This window comes from Pristiophorus japonicus, chromosome 6, assembly GCF_044704955.1.
Source record: "Pristiophorus japonicus isolate sPriJap1 chromosome 6, sPriJap1.hap1, whole genome shotgun sequence".
NCBI classification, from domain to species: domain Eukaryota; kingdom Metazoa; phylum Chordata; class Chondrichthyes; family Pristiophoridae; genus Pristiophorus; species Pristiophorus japonicus.
Window position 1 is genome coordinate 126,545,795 of NC_091982.1, and position 14,769 is coordinate 126,560,563.

At 55.0% G+C, this 14,769-nt stretch overlaps 1 protein-coding gene across 1 annotated transcript in view; it reads left to right on the forward strand.

Moving 5' to 3' along the window:
• Nucleotides 1-14,769, forward strand: part of taf7 (TAF7 RNA polymerase II, TATA box binding protein (TBP)-associated factor) — a 41,551-nt gene that overhangs the window by 829 nt on the left and 25,953 nt on the right. The window contains exons 2-8 of the mRNA XM_070883188.1: nucleotides 2,839-2,921; nucleotides 3,747-3,825; nucleotides 5,996-6,129; nucleotides 7,666-7,786; nucleotides 9,664-9,722; nucleotides 10,978-11,050; nucleotides 12,839-12,955. Coding sequence (XP_070739289.1) covers nucleotides 2,839-2,921; nucleotides 3,747-3,825; nucleotides 5,996-6,129; nucleotides 7,666-7,786; nucleotides 9,664-9,722; nucleotides 10,978-11,050; nucleotides 12,839-12,955 — 666 coding nt within the window. The remainder of the gene's footprint in view (nucleotides 1-2,838; nucleotides 2,922-3,746; nucleotides 3,826-5,995; nucleotides 6,130-7,665; nucleotides 7,787-9,663; nucleotides 9,723-10,977; nucleotides 11,051-12,838; nucleotides 12,956-14,769) is intronic.

A 14,769-nucleotide genomic window follows, 5' to 3' on the forward strand; every position in this document is an offset into this window, starting at 1 on the left:
CTTTCCCTCCCCCTTCCCCTCCCTTCCCTTTCTTCCCCCCCCTTCCCCTCCCTTCCCTCCCTCCCTTCCCTTTCCCTCCCTTTCCCTCCCTTCCCCCCCCTTCCCCCCCTCTCCCCCCCTCCCCCCCTCCCCCCTCTCCCCCTCCCCCCCCCTCCCCCCCTCTCCCCCCCTCCCCTCCCCCCCCTCCCTCCCCCCTCTCCCTCCCCCCTCTCCCTCCCCCCTCTCTCCCCCCTCCCCTCCCTCCCCCCCTCTCTCCCCCCCTCCCTCCCCCCCTCTCTCCCCCCCTCCCTCCCCCCCTCTCTCCCCCCTCTCTCCCCCCCCTCTCCCCCCCCTCTCTCCCCCCCCCTCTCCCCCCCCTCTCTCCCCCCCCTCTCCCCCCCCTCTCTCCCTCCCCCCTCCCTCCCTCCCCCCCTCTCTCCCCCCCTCTCCCTTTCCCTCCCCCCCCCCTTTCCCTCTCCCTCCCCCCCTCTCCCTTTCCCTTCCCCCCCCCCTTTCCCTTCCCCCCCCCCCCCTTTCCCTTCCCCCCCCCCCTTTCCCTCCCCCCCCCCCCCCTTTCTCCACTTCCCCTCCCTTGTTCACTTAGATTGGCGATTCCACTTTCCTAAAAATGGGTCAAATAAAAGCCAGGGAACCACTGGCTCATCACTATTGGGAAGAGGCTTGCAGGAATTCATTTAAACACTTCTCTTAAACACTTACTTTAGTTTTTGAATCATGAACCAGCTTAGCGAATGAGGAAAATATGATAGACATAGTTTCCTTGGACTTTTAGAAAGCCTCACCTCGCACTTGGATACTCTAAGATCTCACACTAAGATTCTAAGACAGTGCACAACTCTTTTGGAGTTAACAATAAACATTAAATCGTGCCCCTGATCTGGGGGACGCTCCAAACATTTCCGAAGGCCCTTTTTTTTTTGTTTTTTTTTTGTGTTTTTTTGGACTCTAAAATCATAATTTACAAGTGCCCCCTATAAAAGGGGAGGGGGACACTAAAACCGGCATTTAAAACAAATTAAACTTTGAAACGTATAAAATCAAATTAAAATTTGGTTGCCGGGCGTGACGATGCACTCCAGTCCCTCCGGCGCCCACCTCTCGCGGAAGGCCGCGAGCGTACCGGTGGACACCGCGTGCTCCATCTCCAGGGACACCCTGGCCTGACAGTGCATATGTGTTGCCCTGGATTAGCAGCTGGCTCCAATCCCACCGGCAGAAAGTTATATCAATGGTTGTGGATAAGCTTGGAGGCATGTTACCAGTGGTGTCCCCAGGGATCGCGGTTAGGCCCATTACTGTTCATTGTTTTCATGGTGCCTATGGGCCCATCCGTCTAGACACACGATGCCTATGGGAACATCCATCTAGACACATTGCCTATGGGCCCATCCGTCTAGTCACACGGTGCCTAAGGGTCCTGCTGTCTAGACACACGGTGCCTAAGGATCCTGCTGTCTAGACACACGATGCCTATGGATCCTGCTGTCTAGACACACGGTGCCTATGGGCCCATCCGCCCAGACACACGGTGCCTATGGATCCTGCTGTCTAGATACATGGTGCCTAAGGGTCCTGCTGTCTAGACACACGATGCCTATGGGCCCATCCGTCTAGACACACAGTGCCTATATGTCCTGCTGACTCGAGCTTCTCCAGGCCTTCGCTCAGTTATACACCGCTCAGTTTGATTTTTGTTGGGGCAATGGATTTATTCGGATAGGGGAAGTCATGCTGAAATAATATTAGCTAAAGCTGGCTGTTAATCCCTGGTTTAGAACACCATGGCCAGAATGCAGTCTGAATTTCAGAAGCTGTGTTGCTGGCCTCCCTCCCTCCCAGTGAGCTGCTTCAAAAATGTACAGCGCTATTGGCCAAAGAGCAGGGGAGTTCTCCCGGTGTACATTTACCCCCCAACCAACATCACTAAAGCTGATTTATCTCCTCATTGTTTGTGGCAGCTTGCTGTGCGCTAATTGGCTGGCACGTTTCCGACATTACAGCAGTGACTACACTTCGAAGTACTTAATTGGCTGTGAAGCACCTTGGGATGTCCCTAGGTCGCAAAAGGCGCTACATAAATTCAAGCTTGTCTTTTTATGTGCTGTATCGTGGCATAGTGAACACACACGGTGGGTTTTTGGCCGGGAGCAGCGGCAATGACAGGGGTGAGGTGTTCTGGCCGTGTGGTGCCTTCAGCGCCCCGCTGTGATCCTCGGGTCTGGTATAGCGGTGGTGCGGAGCAGCAGCGCCCGGAAGAGCTGCACCCGGTGTGCAACAACTGGCTGTGACACCGGAGTAGGTTTTGACTTCAACCCGACCCATCCACCCCAAAGCACACTGACCGCCCGGGAAATCAGGCAGTGCCACAATGCCGACTGCAGAGAGTTAAGTAATGCAGTCCTAAGTTTAGCGTGATTGTTTTTTGTCAAGTTTTTTGGGATTTATGTTGTGGTGGTGTGGGCAATGTTTTGGGAATGTTTTTGTGTTTTTTTTCTCCCCAGGCGTCTCTGGGAGCGCTCCTGACCCGGCTCTTTGGCTCGGGAGTTTCCCATGCTAGCGCCCCGAGAGGTGCACAACGCCTCCCTTAGTGCTGCGCCCCCTGACTCAGGGCCCAGCTGCCCAGTGTTACTGACTGAGGCACAAACTGTTCCCAGCAGCAAACTTTACCGCCCCAAAAACATCAAAGCTGACAGTCCAGCCCCTACTCTCCAGGAAGGCTTGGTGCAGTTAGTCGGCCAGATTGTACACCACTGCGAATCACTCATCTCTCTCCCTTGTTCCGTGGCAATCACAGCGAGCTGTAGCCTAAACCAGCTCCATTTGTATTTCTTGTTTCAGCGAAAGGACAAAAGCAGGGCTCGAAGAGCAAAGAGGATGCCCCTCATGAGTTGGAGAGTCAGTACATTCTGAGGCTGCCATCGGTAAGTTTCTAATTCTCTTCAGTGTATGTAGTTCGGATTCAGGTGCCGGGGCTTGGAGTGAAAATTCAGATTTCAAATAAGCTTTTATTGGTCGGAACAGAAACCCCCCACCCCCCCCCAAAAAAACACGGCGGCCGTTGGAAATCTGAAACATAAACAGAAAATGCTGGGAACATGGAATGATTGGCCTCCTGCTGTGCTCTTTCAGCCCATCGTGCCAGTGCCAGCTCTGTGACAGAGCAGTCCAATTAATCCCACTCCCCAGAGGGGTCAACAACCAGGGGGCATAGATTTAAAGTAATTGAGGGGAGGATTTGAGGGGAAATATTTTCACCCAGAGGGTGGTGGGGGTCTGGAACTCACTGCCTGAAAGGGTGGTAGAGGCAGAAACTCTCACCACATTTAAAAAGTACCTGGATGTGCACCTGAAGCGCTGTAACCTACAGGGCTACGGACCCAGAGCTGGAAAGTGGGATTAGACTGGGTAGCTCTTGGTCGGCCGGCGCGGACACGATGGGCCGAAATGTCTCCTTCCGTGCTGTAAATGTCTATGATTTTATGAACCACTCGCTGAGTAAAAAAGTTTTTTCTTGCGTTGTCTTTGGTTCTTTATCCAAGTCATTTATAAATCCAGTGAGAAGCTGAGGCCCCAGTTCATGTCCATTATCCCTTCTCTCTATGTCCTACCTCCTAACTATTCCATGGCCTGTGATTTTTGTTAACAGTCTGAATGACGAGGGCGATATGTGGAAGGGCAATGTGCAGGGTGAATGAGGGACTGAGCAATGCCCTGTAGATTTTCCAGTTCGTGTTCTTTCTCCGCAGGAACATGCAGCCACTGTGCGGAGAGCTGTGCAGTCCGGGAACGTCAACCTCCGGGACCGGCTGACCATCGAGCTGCACCGTAAGTGCTTCAGCTGAATGCATTGGCAATGCAAGGTAGCCTTCTGGAGTTCCGAGTCACTCACTCACCATAATTGCCCATCCCCTTTAAGGTCGGCTCTCAATCTCGGCAAAGCTGTGTTTTATTTCCATGTTTGGTTCCCCCGGTGTTTCCAGTTCCACCGGTGTTGGCTGTGTGCTAGTACTTTGCTCCCTCAGTGTGTGAGCCCTGGACAGTGACTGTCAATGGGCTATTTGACTACAGAGGGCTTCACGCAGTTGCAGATTCCAGAAGGGCTGCTGGCTCATGGTGCAAGGCTGGGTCGCTGCCGGAGGCTGCTTTGTCACGTTGCCGATTGTAGCTCCCATGGCTCAGATCGGCAAACTTGGTGCAACCCGGGACTTCCCTCTTGGCTGTACCGCATCGGACTTAACCTCGCAGACCCTTCAGTAACCCCGTCTGTCACAAATATACCCGTCGCCCTCTTAAAATCTGTGACCTCTGCTTCCACTCCCTCCCCCTCCCCTGGATTGACCATTTCACCATCCACTGCATGAAGAAATCAGAGTCGGGTATTTCCCCACTGGTCTCCCAATCAGCAGAAACTCCAGATAGGTGCCATATTTACAGCGGTTGATCGAGAGAGCCGCCCATCGTATATCTGTCAGATGTGGTCTCCACACCCTCGCCTCTGAGTCAGAGGGTTGTGGGTTCAAGGCCCACTCCAGGGACTTGAGCACACAAATCTAGGCTGACACTCCAGTGCAGTGCTGATGGAGTGCTGCACTGCCGGAGGTGCCGTCTGCCCTCTCAGGAGGATGTAAAAGATCCCATGGAACTATTTCGAAGAAGAGCAGGGGCGTTATCCCCGGTGTCCTGGCCAATATTTATCCCTCAAACAAAAACAGATTATCTGGTCATTATCACATTGCTGTTTGTGGGAGCTTGCTGTGCGCAAATTGGCTGCTGCGTTTCCTACATTACAACAGTAACCACACTCCAAAAGCACTTCATTGGCTGTAAAGCGCTTTGAGATGTCCGGTGGTCGTGAAAGGCGCTATATTAATGCAAGTTTTTCTTTCTTTCTTCTTAATCATGCGTCCACTGTTTCATCTAAATGTGAACCTGTGCCCCAGTGTCCTTGAGCATCATAGGATCATCGAACCTCAGAATGGGCTGACACCACTTGGCCCATCACGCCAGTGAAAGCTCTCCAGCTGGGGCTGCCAACTCTAAATCCTACATGTACATACGTAAACTGGCGGCAGGAAGAGGCCCGCTGGTCCACCGAGCCTGCACCTTCGCAGTGCCAGGAGCACGATGATTGGACCACCTCTCCCCCTCCCCTACCCAGCAGTATGAGCCTCTGGGAGAGGAGAAGGAAACAGATAAAAGCCCAATTAGGGCCATAAAGCTGGGAAATTCCTTTCGAAGCCCCCTCGCCAATCGCAGGCGAATCCTGAAGACCACATTGACCATGCTTATATTACCAGGTATTTCACCAACCTTTTATGAGCCGTGATGTCCGACCCAGCCAGGAACGGGTCCGCTTCCCCCTCAAGGTTTGCAGAGTCAGCACTCGCCACACGAGCCCGCAACTTGTTCCAGGTGTCCACAATCCTCTGTGGGGAAAATATCCCAGCGTCTAACTTGGCTCTTCCCCTGCATCCTTTCACGTTCCTTTCCCGATCCTTATCCAATTCCCTTTCTCATGACGTTCTAGATTCTGAGGGGCATTGACAGGGTAGATGTAGGGAGGATGTTTCCCCGGGCTGGGGCGTCGAGCACCAGAGGTCATAGTCTCAGGATAAGGGGTCGGCCATTTAGGACAGAGGTAAGGAGGAATTTCTCAGAGGGGGATGAATCTTTGGAATTCTCTGCCCCAGAGGGCTGTGGAAGCTCAGTCTCTGAATATATTCAAGGCTGAGATGGATAGATTTTTGGAGTCGTGGGGAATCGAGTGGTATGGAGATCAGGCGGTAAAGTGGAGTTGCGAACCATTCCCTGTTGGAATAACCCCCTATGTTAGTATTGAATGTCACTTTGGGATCTAGTTTGTATTGCCTTGACGACCTTGATTGGCTCGGCTCACACTTGATGAAGATTGGGTGGGTTCAGTAGAGGCAGGTGTAACTGCAGTACCAGAGCTGTTCACCATCTGCTGACTGGGTTTCTGTTTCCATTCTCACAGCGGACGGTCGACATGGTATTGTACGAGTGGACAAGCAGCCCTTGGCCTCCAAGCTCGTCGATATGCCGTGTGTCATCGAATCCCTCAAGACTATCGATAAAAAGACTTTCTATAAGACCGCTGATCTGTGTCAGGTTTGTTGAACCAACTATTTGTAATGTGAAAAAGATAAGTCACAAATGCTGAATTCAAATCAGAAGCAGTGACAATGAACAACGGTTCCCCAGCCTCTGCGGGAGGAGGGATTGTTTGCTTCCGATGCCCTCATCTTTATTCCATCGTTTGTTGATCTTGTATTGAGCAATATAGTGAGGGGGGGAATTGAGGGCCATGTGAGGTGGGGTTTGAGGGGCCATGTGAGGCGAGGTGAGGGCTGTGTGAGGGGAGGAGTTGTGGGCTGTGTGGGGGGGGAGGGGGGGTTGTGGGCTGTGAGGGGGGAGGGGGGGTTGTGTGAGGGGGAGGGGGGGTTGTGTGAGGGGGAGGGGGGGTTGTGGGCAGTGTGGGGGGGGTTGTGGGCTGTGTGAGGGGGGAGGGGGAGTTGTGGGCTGGGGGAGGGGGAGTTGTGGGCTGGGGGAGGGGGAGTTGTGGGCTGGGGGAGGGGGAGTTGTGGGCTGTGTGAGGGGGGAGGGGGGGTTGTGGGCTGTGTGAGGGGGGGTTGTGGGTTGTGTGAGGGGGGAGGGGGGGTTGTGGGCTGTGAGGGGGGAGGGGGAGTTGTGGGCTGTGTGAGGGGGGGTTGTGGGTTGTGTGAGGGGGGAGGGGGGGTTGTGGGCTGTGAGGGGGGAGGGGGAGTTGTGGGCTGTGAGGGAGGGGAGGGGGAGTTGGTGAGCTGTGTGAGGGGGGAGGGGGAGTTGGTGGGCAGTGTGAGGGGGGAGGGGGAGTTGTGGGCTGTGTGAGGGGGGGGGGTTGTGTGAGGGGGGAGAGGGCGTTGTGGGCTGTGTGAGGGGGAGTTGTGGGCTGTGTGAGGGGGGGGGTTGTGGGCTGTGAGGGGGGATTGTGGGTTGTGTGAGGGGGGAGGGGGGGGTTGTGGGCTGTTTGAGGGGGAGGGGGGATTGTGGGTTGTGTGAGGGGGGGGGATTGTGGGTTGTGTGAGGGGGGGGGTTGTGGGTTGTGTGAGGGGGGAGGGGGGGCTGTGTGAGGGGGGGAGGGGAGGTTGTGGGCTGTGTGAGGGGGGAGGGGGGGTTGTGGGCTGGGGGAGGGGGGGTTGTGGGCTGTGTGAGGGGGGAGGGGGGGGTTGTGGGCTGTGTGAGGGGAGAGGGGGGGTTGTGGGCTGTGAGGGGGAGGGGGGGTGTGTGGGCTGTGAGGGGGAGGGGGGGGTGTGTGGGCTGTGTGAGGGGGGGGTTGTGGGCTGTGTGAGGGGGGGGTTGTGGGCTGTTTGAGGGGAGGGGGATTTGTGGGCTGTGTGAGTGGAGGGGGGGGGGTTGTGGGCTGTGTGAGGGGAGGGTTCTGGGCTGTGTGAGGGAGGAGGGGGGTTTGTGGGCTGTGTGAGGAGAGGTTAAGGGTTGTGTGAGGGAGGGGGTGGTTTGAGGGCTGTACGAAGGGAGGGGGGGGGGGGTGTTTGAGGGCTGTGTGCCGAGGGGGTGAGGGCCATGAGGAGGCAGGGCTGAGGGCTGTGTGTATATTGGAACAAGTCATTATCAGCTGCATTATGTGCACTGCCTCTGTCGCTCTAGATGCTGGTGTGTACCACTGACGGGGAGCTGTACCCTCCACAGGAGGAGCCAGTGCCAGTTGATCCCAAAAACAAAAAGAAGGACAAGGACAAGGAAAAGAAATTCCTGTGGAATCACAGCAGTGAGTCTCATAAGTGCCATAGAGTGCGGAGCAACAGAAACGTTACTATGGGACTCGGCACCCCTGGGCTTGGGAGCGGGAAGATTCAGCCAGGTTCCTGCTCCTCACCGCTCTCCAGTGACCCCTATAAAGAGGGCAGCAGCATGGGTGACTGGGAAAGGACGGGATTGGGTTCGACTGTGATGCCTCACACAGTCAAAGAGCCTGCCATTGTCTAGACTTTCCCATGTAGAACAGCCACTTGAGAAGAGCCACTCATAACCTGCCATCAGTTTGGGCCTTCAGGAAAGAAATAGTGAGAGAGAAAAAGGAATAAAGAACTGCCTAATAGCTTTCCAAATTTCTCCTATGAAAGGACATGCGTTGCTTTACTCTCTCTGGGACTGGGCAGTGATAGTGCACTGGGATTCGTGATTTGTAATCGCAGGCTTGGGAAAGTGTAGTATTCTGCAGCTTGGCCTGTGATAGAATGAAGAACTGGTTTAATAGACCCCTTTAAACAGAGCTGCAGATGAAGTCTGTTAATTGGGCTATCCATTGCAGTCACCATTACCATACTTGGAGTGTCTGAAATTTATGTACTGCCGACACTGGAGCTGTTCAAAGGCCCCAGAAGTACAATTCTAGACTCGCTCCTTCAAAACTTGGGCTGCATCTGTAGAGAATGTGTAACTCTGGGAATAAATTACCTGTACTGGATTGGAGAGTTACTGAGAGTGTACAACCAGAGAGTTTTTACAGCACAGAATAAAGCCATTCGGCCTGTTGAATCTGCTGGAATAATCCCACTGCCCCACATGCCCTGTATCAATCCCAAACTAATCCCACTGCCCCACTCTCTCCCCATTGCCCTGTATCAATCCCAAACTAATCCCACTGCCCCACATTCTCCCATAGCCCTGTATCAATCCCAAACTAATCCCACTGCCCCGCTCTCTCCCCATAGCCCTGTATCAATCCCAAACTAATCCCACTGCCCCACATTCTCCCATAGCCCTGTATCAATCCCCAAACTAATCCCACTGCCCCACTCTCTCCCCATAGCCTGTATCAATCCCAAACTAACCCCACTGCCCCGCTTTCTCCCCATAGCCCTGTATCAATCCCAAATCCCACTGCCCCGCTTTCTCCCCATAGCCTTGTATCAATCCCAAACTAACCCCACTACCCTCTCTCTCTCCCCATAACCCTGTATCAATCGCAAACTAATCCCACTGCCCCACTCTCTCTCAATAGCCCTGTATCAATCGCAAACTAACCCCACTGCCCCGCTCTCTCCCCATAGCCCTGTATCAATCCCAAACTAATCCCACTGCCCCACTCTCTCCCCATAGCCCTGTATCAATCGCAAACTAATCACACTGCCCCGCTCTCCCCATAGCCCTGTATCAATCCCAAACTAATCCCACTGCCCCACTCTCTCTCTCAATAGCCCTGTATCAATCCCAAACTAATCCCACTGCCCCACTCTCTCTCAATAGCCCTGTATCAATCGCAAACTAATCCCACTGTCCCGCTCTCCCCATAGCCCTGTATCAATCCCAAACTAATCCCACTGCCCCACTCTTCCTAGACTTATACTAATCCTGACCTAAACCCATGGGCCCATTCTCTCTCCATAGCCCTGTAACCACTTCCAGTTCCTGCTCTCAACCTGTGGTCCTTGTATTGATGTGTCGTGTAAGCAAGATATACAATAGTTGCAGCAAAATGGAGACCAGGACAGCATTTAAATGGATTTCAAATGGAATCCCAAGGATCAGGTGGATCAAATTCACCCCCACTCTGAAATCTGCAGAGTCTCAAGCTGTTGGGCAAAATGTTCAGTCTGTGTTTCATGGTTGTTGACACATTCTGCTTTTATCCTTGATTTGCAGTCACCTGCCCGCTGAAGAATGTCCGCAAAAGGCGGTTCAGGAAAACTGCAAAGAAGAAGGTGAGAGTTTTAGATTGATCTATCTCTAGAACCTGCAGTACTGCATTCTCTGTATCTAACCCCACGTTCCTACCCTGGGAGTGCTTGATCGGACAGTGTAGAGGGAGCGTTACTCTGTATCTAACCCCGTGCTATACCTGCCCTGGGAGTGTTTGATGGGACAGTGTAGAGGGAGCTTTACTCTGTATCTAACCTGTGCCGTACCTGCTCTGGGAGTGTTTGATGGGACAGTGTAGAGGGAGCTTTACTCTGTATCTAACCCCGTTCTGTATCTAACCCCGTGCTGTACCTGCCCTGGGAGTGTTTGATGGGGCAGTGTAGAGGGAGCTTTACTCTGTATCTAACCTGTGCCGTACCTGCCCTGGGAGTGTTTGAAGGGACAGTGTAGAGGGAGCTTTACTCTGTATCTAACCCCGTGCTGTACCTGCCCTGGGAGTGTTTGATGGGGCAGTGTAGAGGGAGCTTTACTCTGTATCTAACCTGTGCCGTACCTGCCCTGGGAGTGTTTGATGGGACAGTGTAGATCAGTGTACAGGGAGCTTTACTGTGTGTCTTATCCATAGTGTTTGGTGCTAAGTCAGGCACAGTACTTGCTACATTCTGAATGTCTGGAGTATTGTGTGCAGTTTTGGTCTCCTTACTTAAGAAAGGATATACTTGCCATAGAGGGAGTGCAGCGAAGGTTCACCAGACTGACTCCTGGGATGGCAGGATTGTCGTATGAAGAGAGATTGGGTCGATTAGGCCTGTATTCACTAGAGTTTAGAAGAATGAGCGGGGTTCTCATTGAAACGTATAAAATTCTGACTGGGTTGGATAGACTGGATGTGGGGAGGATGTTTCCCCAGGCTCGGAAGTCTGGAATAAGGGGTCACAGTCTCAGGATACAGGGTCGGAAATTTAGGACCGAGATGAGGAGAAATATTTTCACTCAGAGTGTGGTGAACCTGTGGAATTCTCTACCACAGAAGGCTGTGGAGGCCAAGTCACTGAATATATTTAAGAGGGAGATAGATAGATTTCTAGATACAAAGGGCATCAAGGGGAATGGGGAAAAAGCGGGAATATGGTGTTGAGATAGAGGATCAGCCATGATCATATTGAATGGCGGTGCAGACTCGAAGGGCCGAATGGCCTACTATGGCTCCTATTTTCTCTGTTTCTATGGTTAGTTGAGACTAGAATCTAAACTTTTATATTCCCAGCAATCACAACCCAAAAGTGATATCCCTTTGTTTGTTTGTTGTGTTCTCAGTACATTGAGTCTCCGGATGTGGAAAAGGAAGTGAAGAGGTTGCTTAGCACAGATGCTGAGGCTGTCTGTGTCCGTATCCTTCCTCTTAAACCAGTTGTGGGGATCAGGTATTAGGGGTGTTGCAGCACTGGGCAGAAGCCCTTGTATACTGATAAAGAAAGACTTGCATTTTTGTAATGCCTTTCACAACCTCAGGACTTCCCAAAGTGCTTCACAGGCAAAGGAATATTTTTGAAGTGCAGTTACGGTTGTAATGTGGGAAAGGTGGCAACCTATTTATGCACAACAAGGACCTGCAAATAGCAACGTGGTAAGTGAGCAGGTAATCTGTTTGGGTGATGTTTATTGAGGGGTAAATATTGGCCCAGATGCCCTGAAGAGGAATGTTTCTACTGAAAATTCCCCAGATCTTCGAAATTGTGTCCTGAGATCTTTTACCTTGGTTTAACGTCTCCTAATGTCGGCACCGCTGACAGTGCAGCACTCCCTCGGTAGGTTCCGCTTCAGTGGGAACATTCCTCTTCCTTTGCGCTATTTTACTGCAAGTCTGTCTTCTTCCTCCACTCACATTTTGCTAATGCAACTTGGATTAAATCAGTAATTTCATAGCTCACCAATAGTGACATGGCTTCCCTAGAATCATAGAAATTTACAGCACGGAAGGAGGCCATTTCAGCCCATCATGTCCGCGCCGGCCGACCAAGAGCTACCCAGCCTAATCCCACTTTCCAGCTCTGGGTCCGTAGCCCTGTAGGTTACAGCACTTCAGGTGCACATCCAAGTACTTTTTAAATGTGGGGAGGGTTTCTGCCTCTACCTCCCTTTCAGGCAGTGAGTTCCAGACCCCCACCACCCTTTGGACGAAGACATTCTCCCTCAAATCCCCTCTAAACCTCCCCCCAATTACTTTAAATCTATGCCCCCTGGTTGTTGATCCCTCTGCCAAGGGAAACAGCTCCTTCCTATCCACTCGATCCAGGCTCCTCATAATTTTATACACCTCAGTAAGGTCTCCCCTCAGCCCCACTACTGATTTGTTGGAAGTGTAAATAATCTGATTAATATTCATCATGGAGGAGACACTGCGCACTGCGGAGGGGTAACCGTCAGGAGTCAGTCTTTATCAACTTCCCTTTCATCTTGCTGGCTCTTTGTTACTGTATTGAGGGAACTGTGTGATGGCCCAACGCCCCACCAGCAGGCAGCAGGAGGGGAGGTTGGGGTAAATGCAGAAGGTGCGGTTCGGTTCGGTACCACCAGCTTGTGGATTATAGGGAAGGAGGGGATGTGTGGCCTTTACTCAGAGAGTTAGAGTGAGAGACAGTGCGAAGTATCTTGATTTCAGCATTGTGACGCAGGGAGGCTGTGTGTGTATAGTGAGCTCAGACAAACCAGGGAGAGAGGTTGAGAGGAGCACTAAGCAGAGTACTTATAAAATAGAGACAAGGATTGTGAGGGAGAGGGAGATGTTGGACACCTAAGGGAGAGGAGGGATAGCCAATCGCTGGAGGTTTTACTCACGTGTGTCCTGGGCTCGGCATATTTTCAAGTGACATTTGCTTTCCATCAGTGAGCGCTGAGGCACTTATTGCCACACTGAGCGAGGGGAATACTGGGCATACACTGAGGAGCTTCGATGATGGAGGTGTAAATCCCTCACCCACAGTACCATGCTCTGTACACTTCAGCCCCTGAAAGGTCTCCGAGGGCCACTGTTTCGCTGCCCTGTGCTGTGGTGACCAAGCTTCTGGAAAAGCTTTAGCTGCCTCCGGGGTTTGGAGATGAAAGCAGCCCTTCACCTGATGTCGGGCCAAGGTCCAACCTTGTGTTGGCTGCATTCCTTGACTCAGCCCCTGGGCAGGATGGGAGGTTATAGCTGAGGATGAAACAAAGGAAGTAGAGAACCAGGGCTCACTGCCGAACCTCGACAGCTCATCGCCAGGATCATCTGGGCATAAGCAGGGCCACACATCGGCAGGTACAGCGCTCGGGGCGAACGGGGGGCGGCGCTCGGGGTGAACGGGGGCAGCGCTCAGGGCGAACGGGGGCAGCGCTCGGGGCGAACGGGGACGGCGCTCGGGGCGAACGGGGACGGCGCTCGGGGCGAACGGGGACGGCGCTCGGGGTGAACGGGGACGGCGCTCGGGGTGAACGGGGGCGGCGCTCTGCGAACGGGGGCGGCGCTCGGGGCGAACGGGGGGCGGCGCTCTGCGAACGGGGGCGGCGCTCGGGGCAAACAGGGGGCGGCGCTCTGCGAACGGGGGGCGGCGCTCGGCGAACGGGCCAGCGCTCGGCGAACGGGGACGGCGCTCGGGGCGAACGGGGACGGCGCTCGGGGCGAACGGGGGCGGCGCTCGGGGCGAACGGGGACGGCGCTCTGAACGGGGACGGCGCTCGGGGCGAACGGGGACGGCGCTCGGGGTGAACGGGGACGGCGCTCGGGGTGAACGGGGACGGCGCTCGGGGTGAACGGGGACGGCGCTCGGGGTGAACGGGGACGGCGCTCGGGGGCGGCGCTCTGAACGGGGGTGGCGCTCGGGGCGAACGGGGATGCCGCTCGGGGCGCTCGGGGGCGGCGCTCTGATAGGGGACGGCGCTCGGGGCGAACGAGGACGGCGCTCAGGGGGGCTGCGCTCTGCGAATGGGGACGGCGCTCGGGGGGGAACTGGGATGGTGCTCGGGGGCGGCGCTCTGCGAACGGGGGCGGCGCTCGGGGGGGGAACGGGGGCGGCGCTCAGGGGGGCGGCGCTCTGCGAATGGGGACGGCGCTCGGGGGGGAACTGGGATGGTGCTCGGGGGCGGCGCTCTGCGAACGGGGGCGGCGCTCGGGGCGAACGGGGACGCCGCTCTGCGAACGGAGACGGCACTCGGGGCAAACAGGGGCGACGAATGGGGGCAGCGCTCAGGGCAGTGAAGGGGGAGAGGGCTCGGTGCGGGGGCGGGGGGAGGGGGCTCGGTGCGGGGGGGAGGAAGGAAGAGGGAGCTCGGTGCATTGGGGTGGGGGGAGGGGGGCTCGGTGCGGAGGGGTGGGGGGGAGGAGGGAGGGGGGGCTCGGTGAAGGGGGGAGAAAGGGCTCGCCGAGAGGTGGGGTGTGGTTGAGAGGGCTCAGGGCTCAGGGGGGCGGGCTCACTGTGTGGGGAGAGGGCTCAGTGAGGGGGGATTGGTGAGAGGGCACGGTGTGGGGAGAGGAGGGCTTGGGGAGGGGGCTCGGTGAGGGGCGTGGGGGATCTTGGGAAGGCGGGGAGAGAGGGCTCGGTGAGGGTGGGGGGGGGGGAAGGGCTCAGTGCGGGGGGGAGAGGTGGGGGGGAAGAGGAGGGGGCTCGGTGCGAGGGGGGGGGAAGAGAGGTCACTGTGCAGGTGGGGCAAAGCACTCGGGGAGGGGCAGAGGAGGGGGCTCGGTGAGGGGGGGTGGAGAGAGGGCTCGGGCTCTGGGGCGGGGGGGGGGGGGGGAGAGGGCTCAGTGTGCGTGGGGTGGCTCGGTGAGGGCGGGGGTGAGCCTGCTCCACCATTCAGTAAGATCATGGCTGATCTGATCATGGACTCAGCTCCACTTCCCTGCCCGCTCCCCTTAACCCTTTACTCCCTTATCGTTCAATAATCTATCTCCGCCTTAAATTTATTCAATGACCCAGCTTCCACAGCTCTCTGAGGCAGTAAATTCCACAGATTTACAACCCTCTGAGAGAAGAAATTCCTCCTCATCTCAGTTTTAAATGGGCGGCGCCTTATTCTAAGACTATGTCCCCTAGTTCTGGATTCCCCTATGACTGGAAACATCCTCTCTGCAACCAC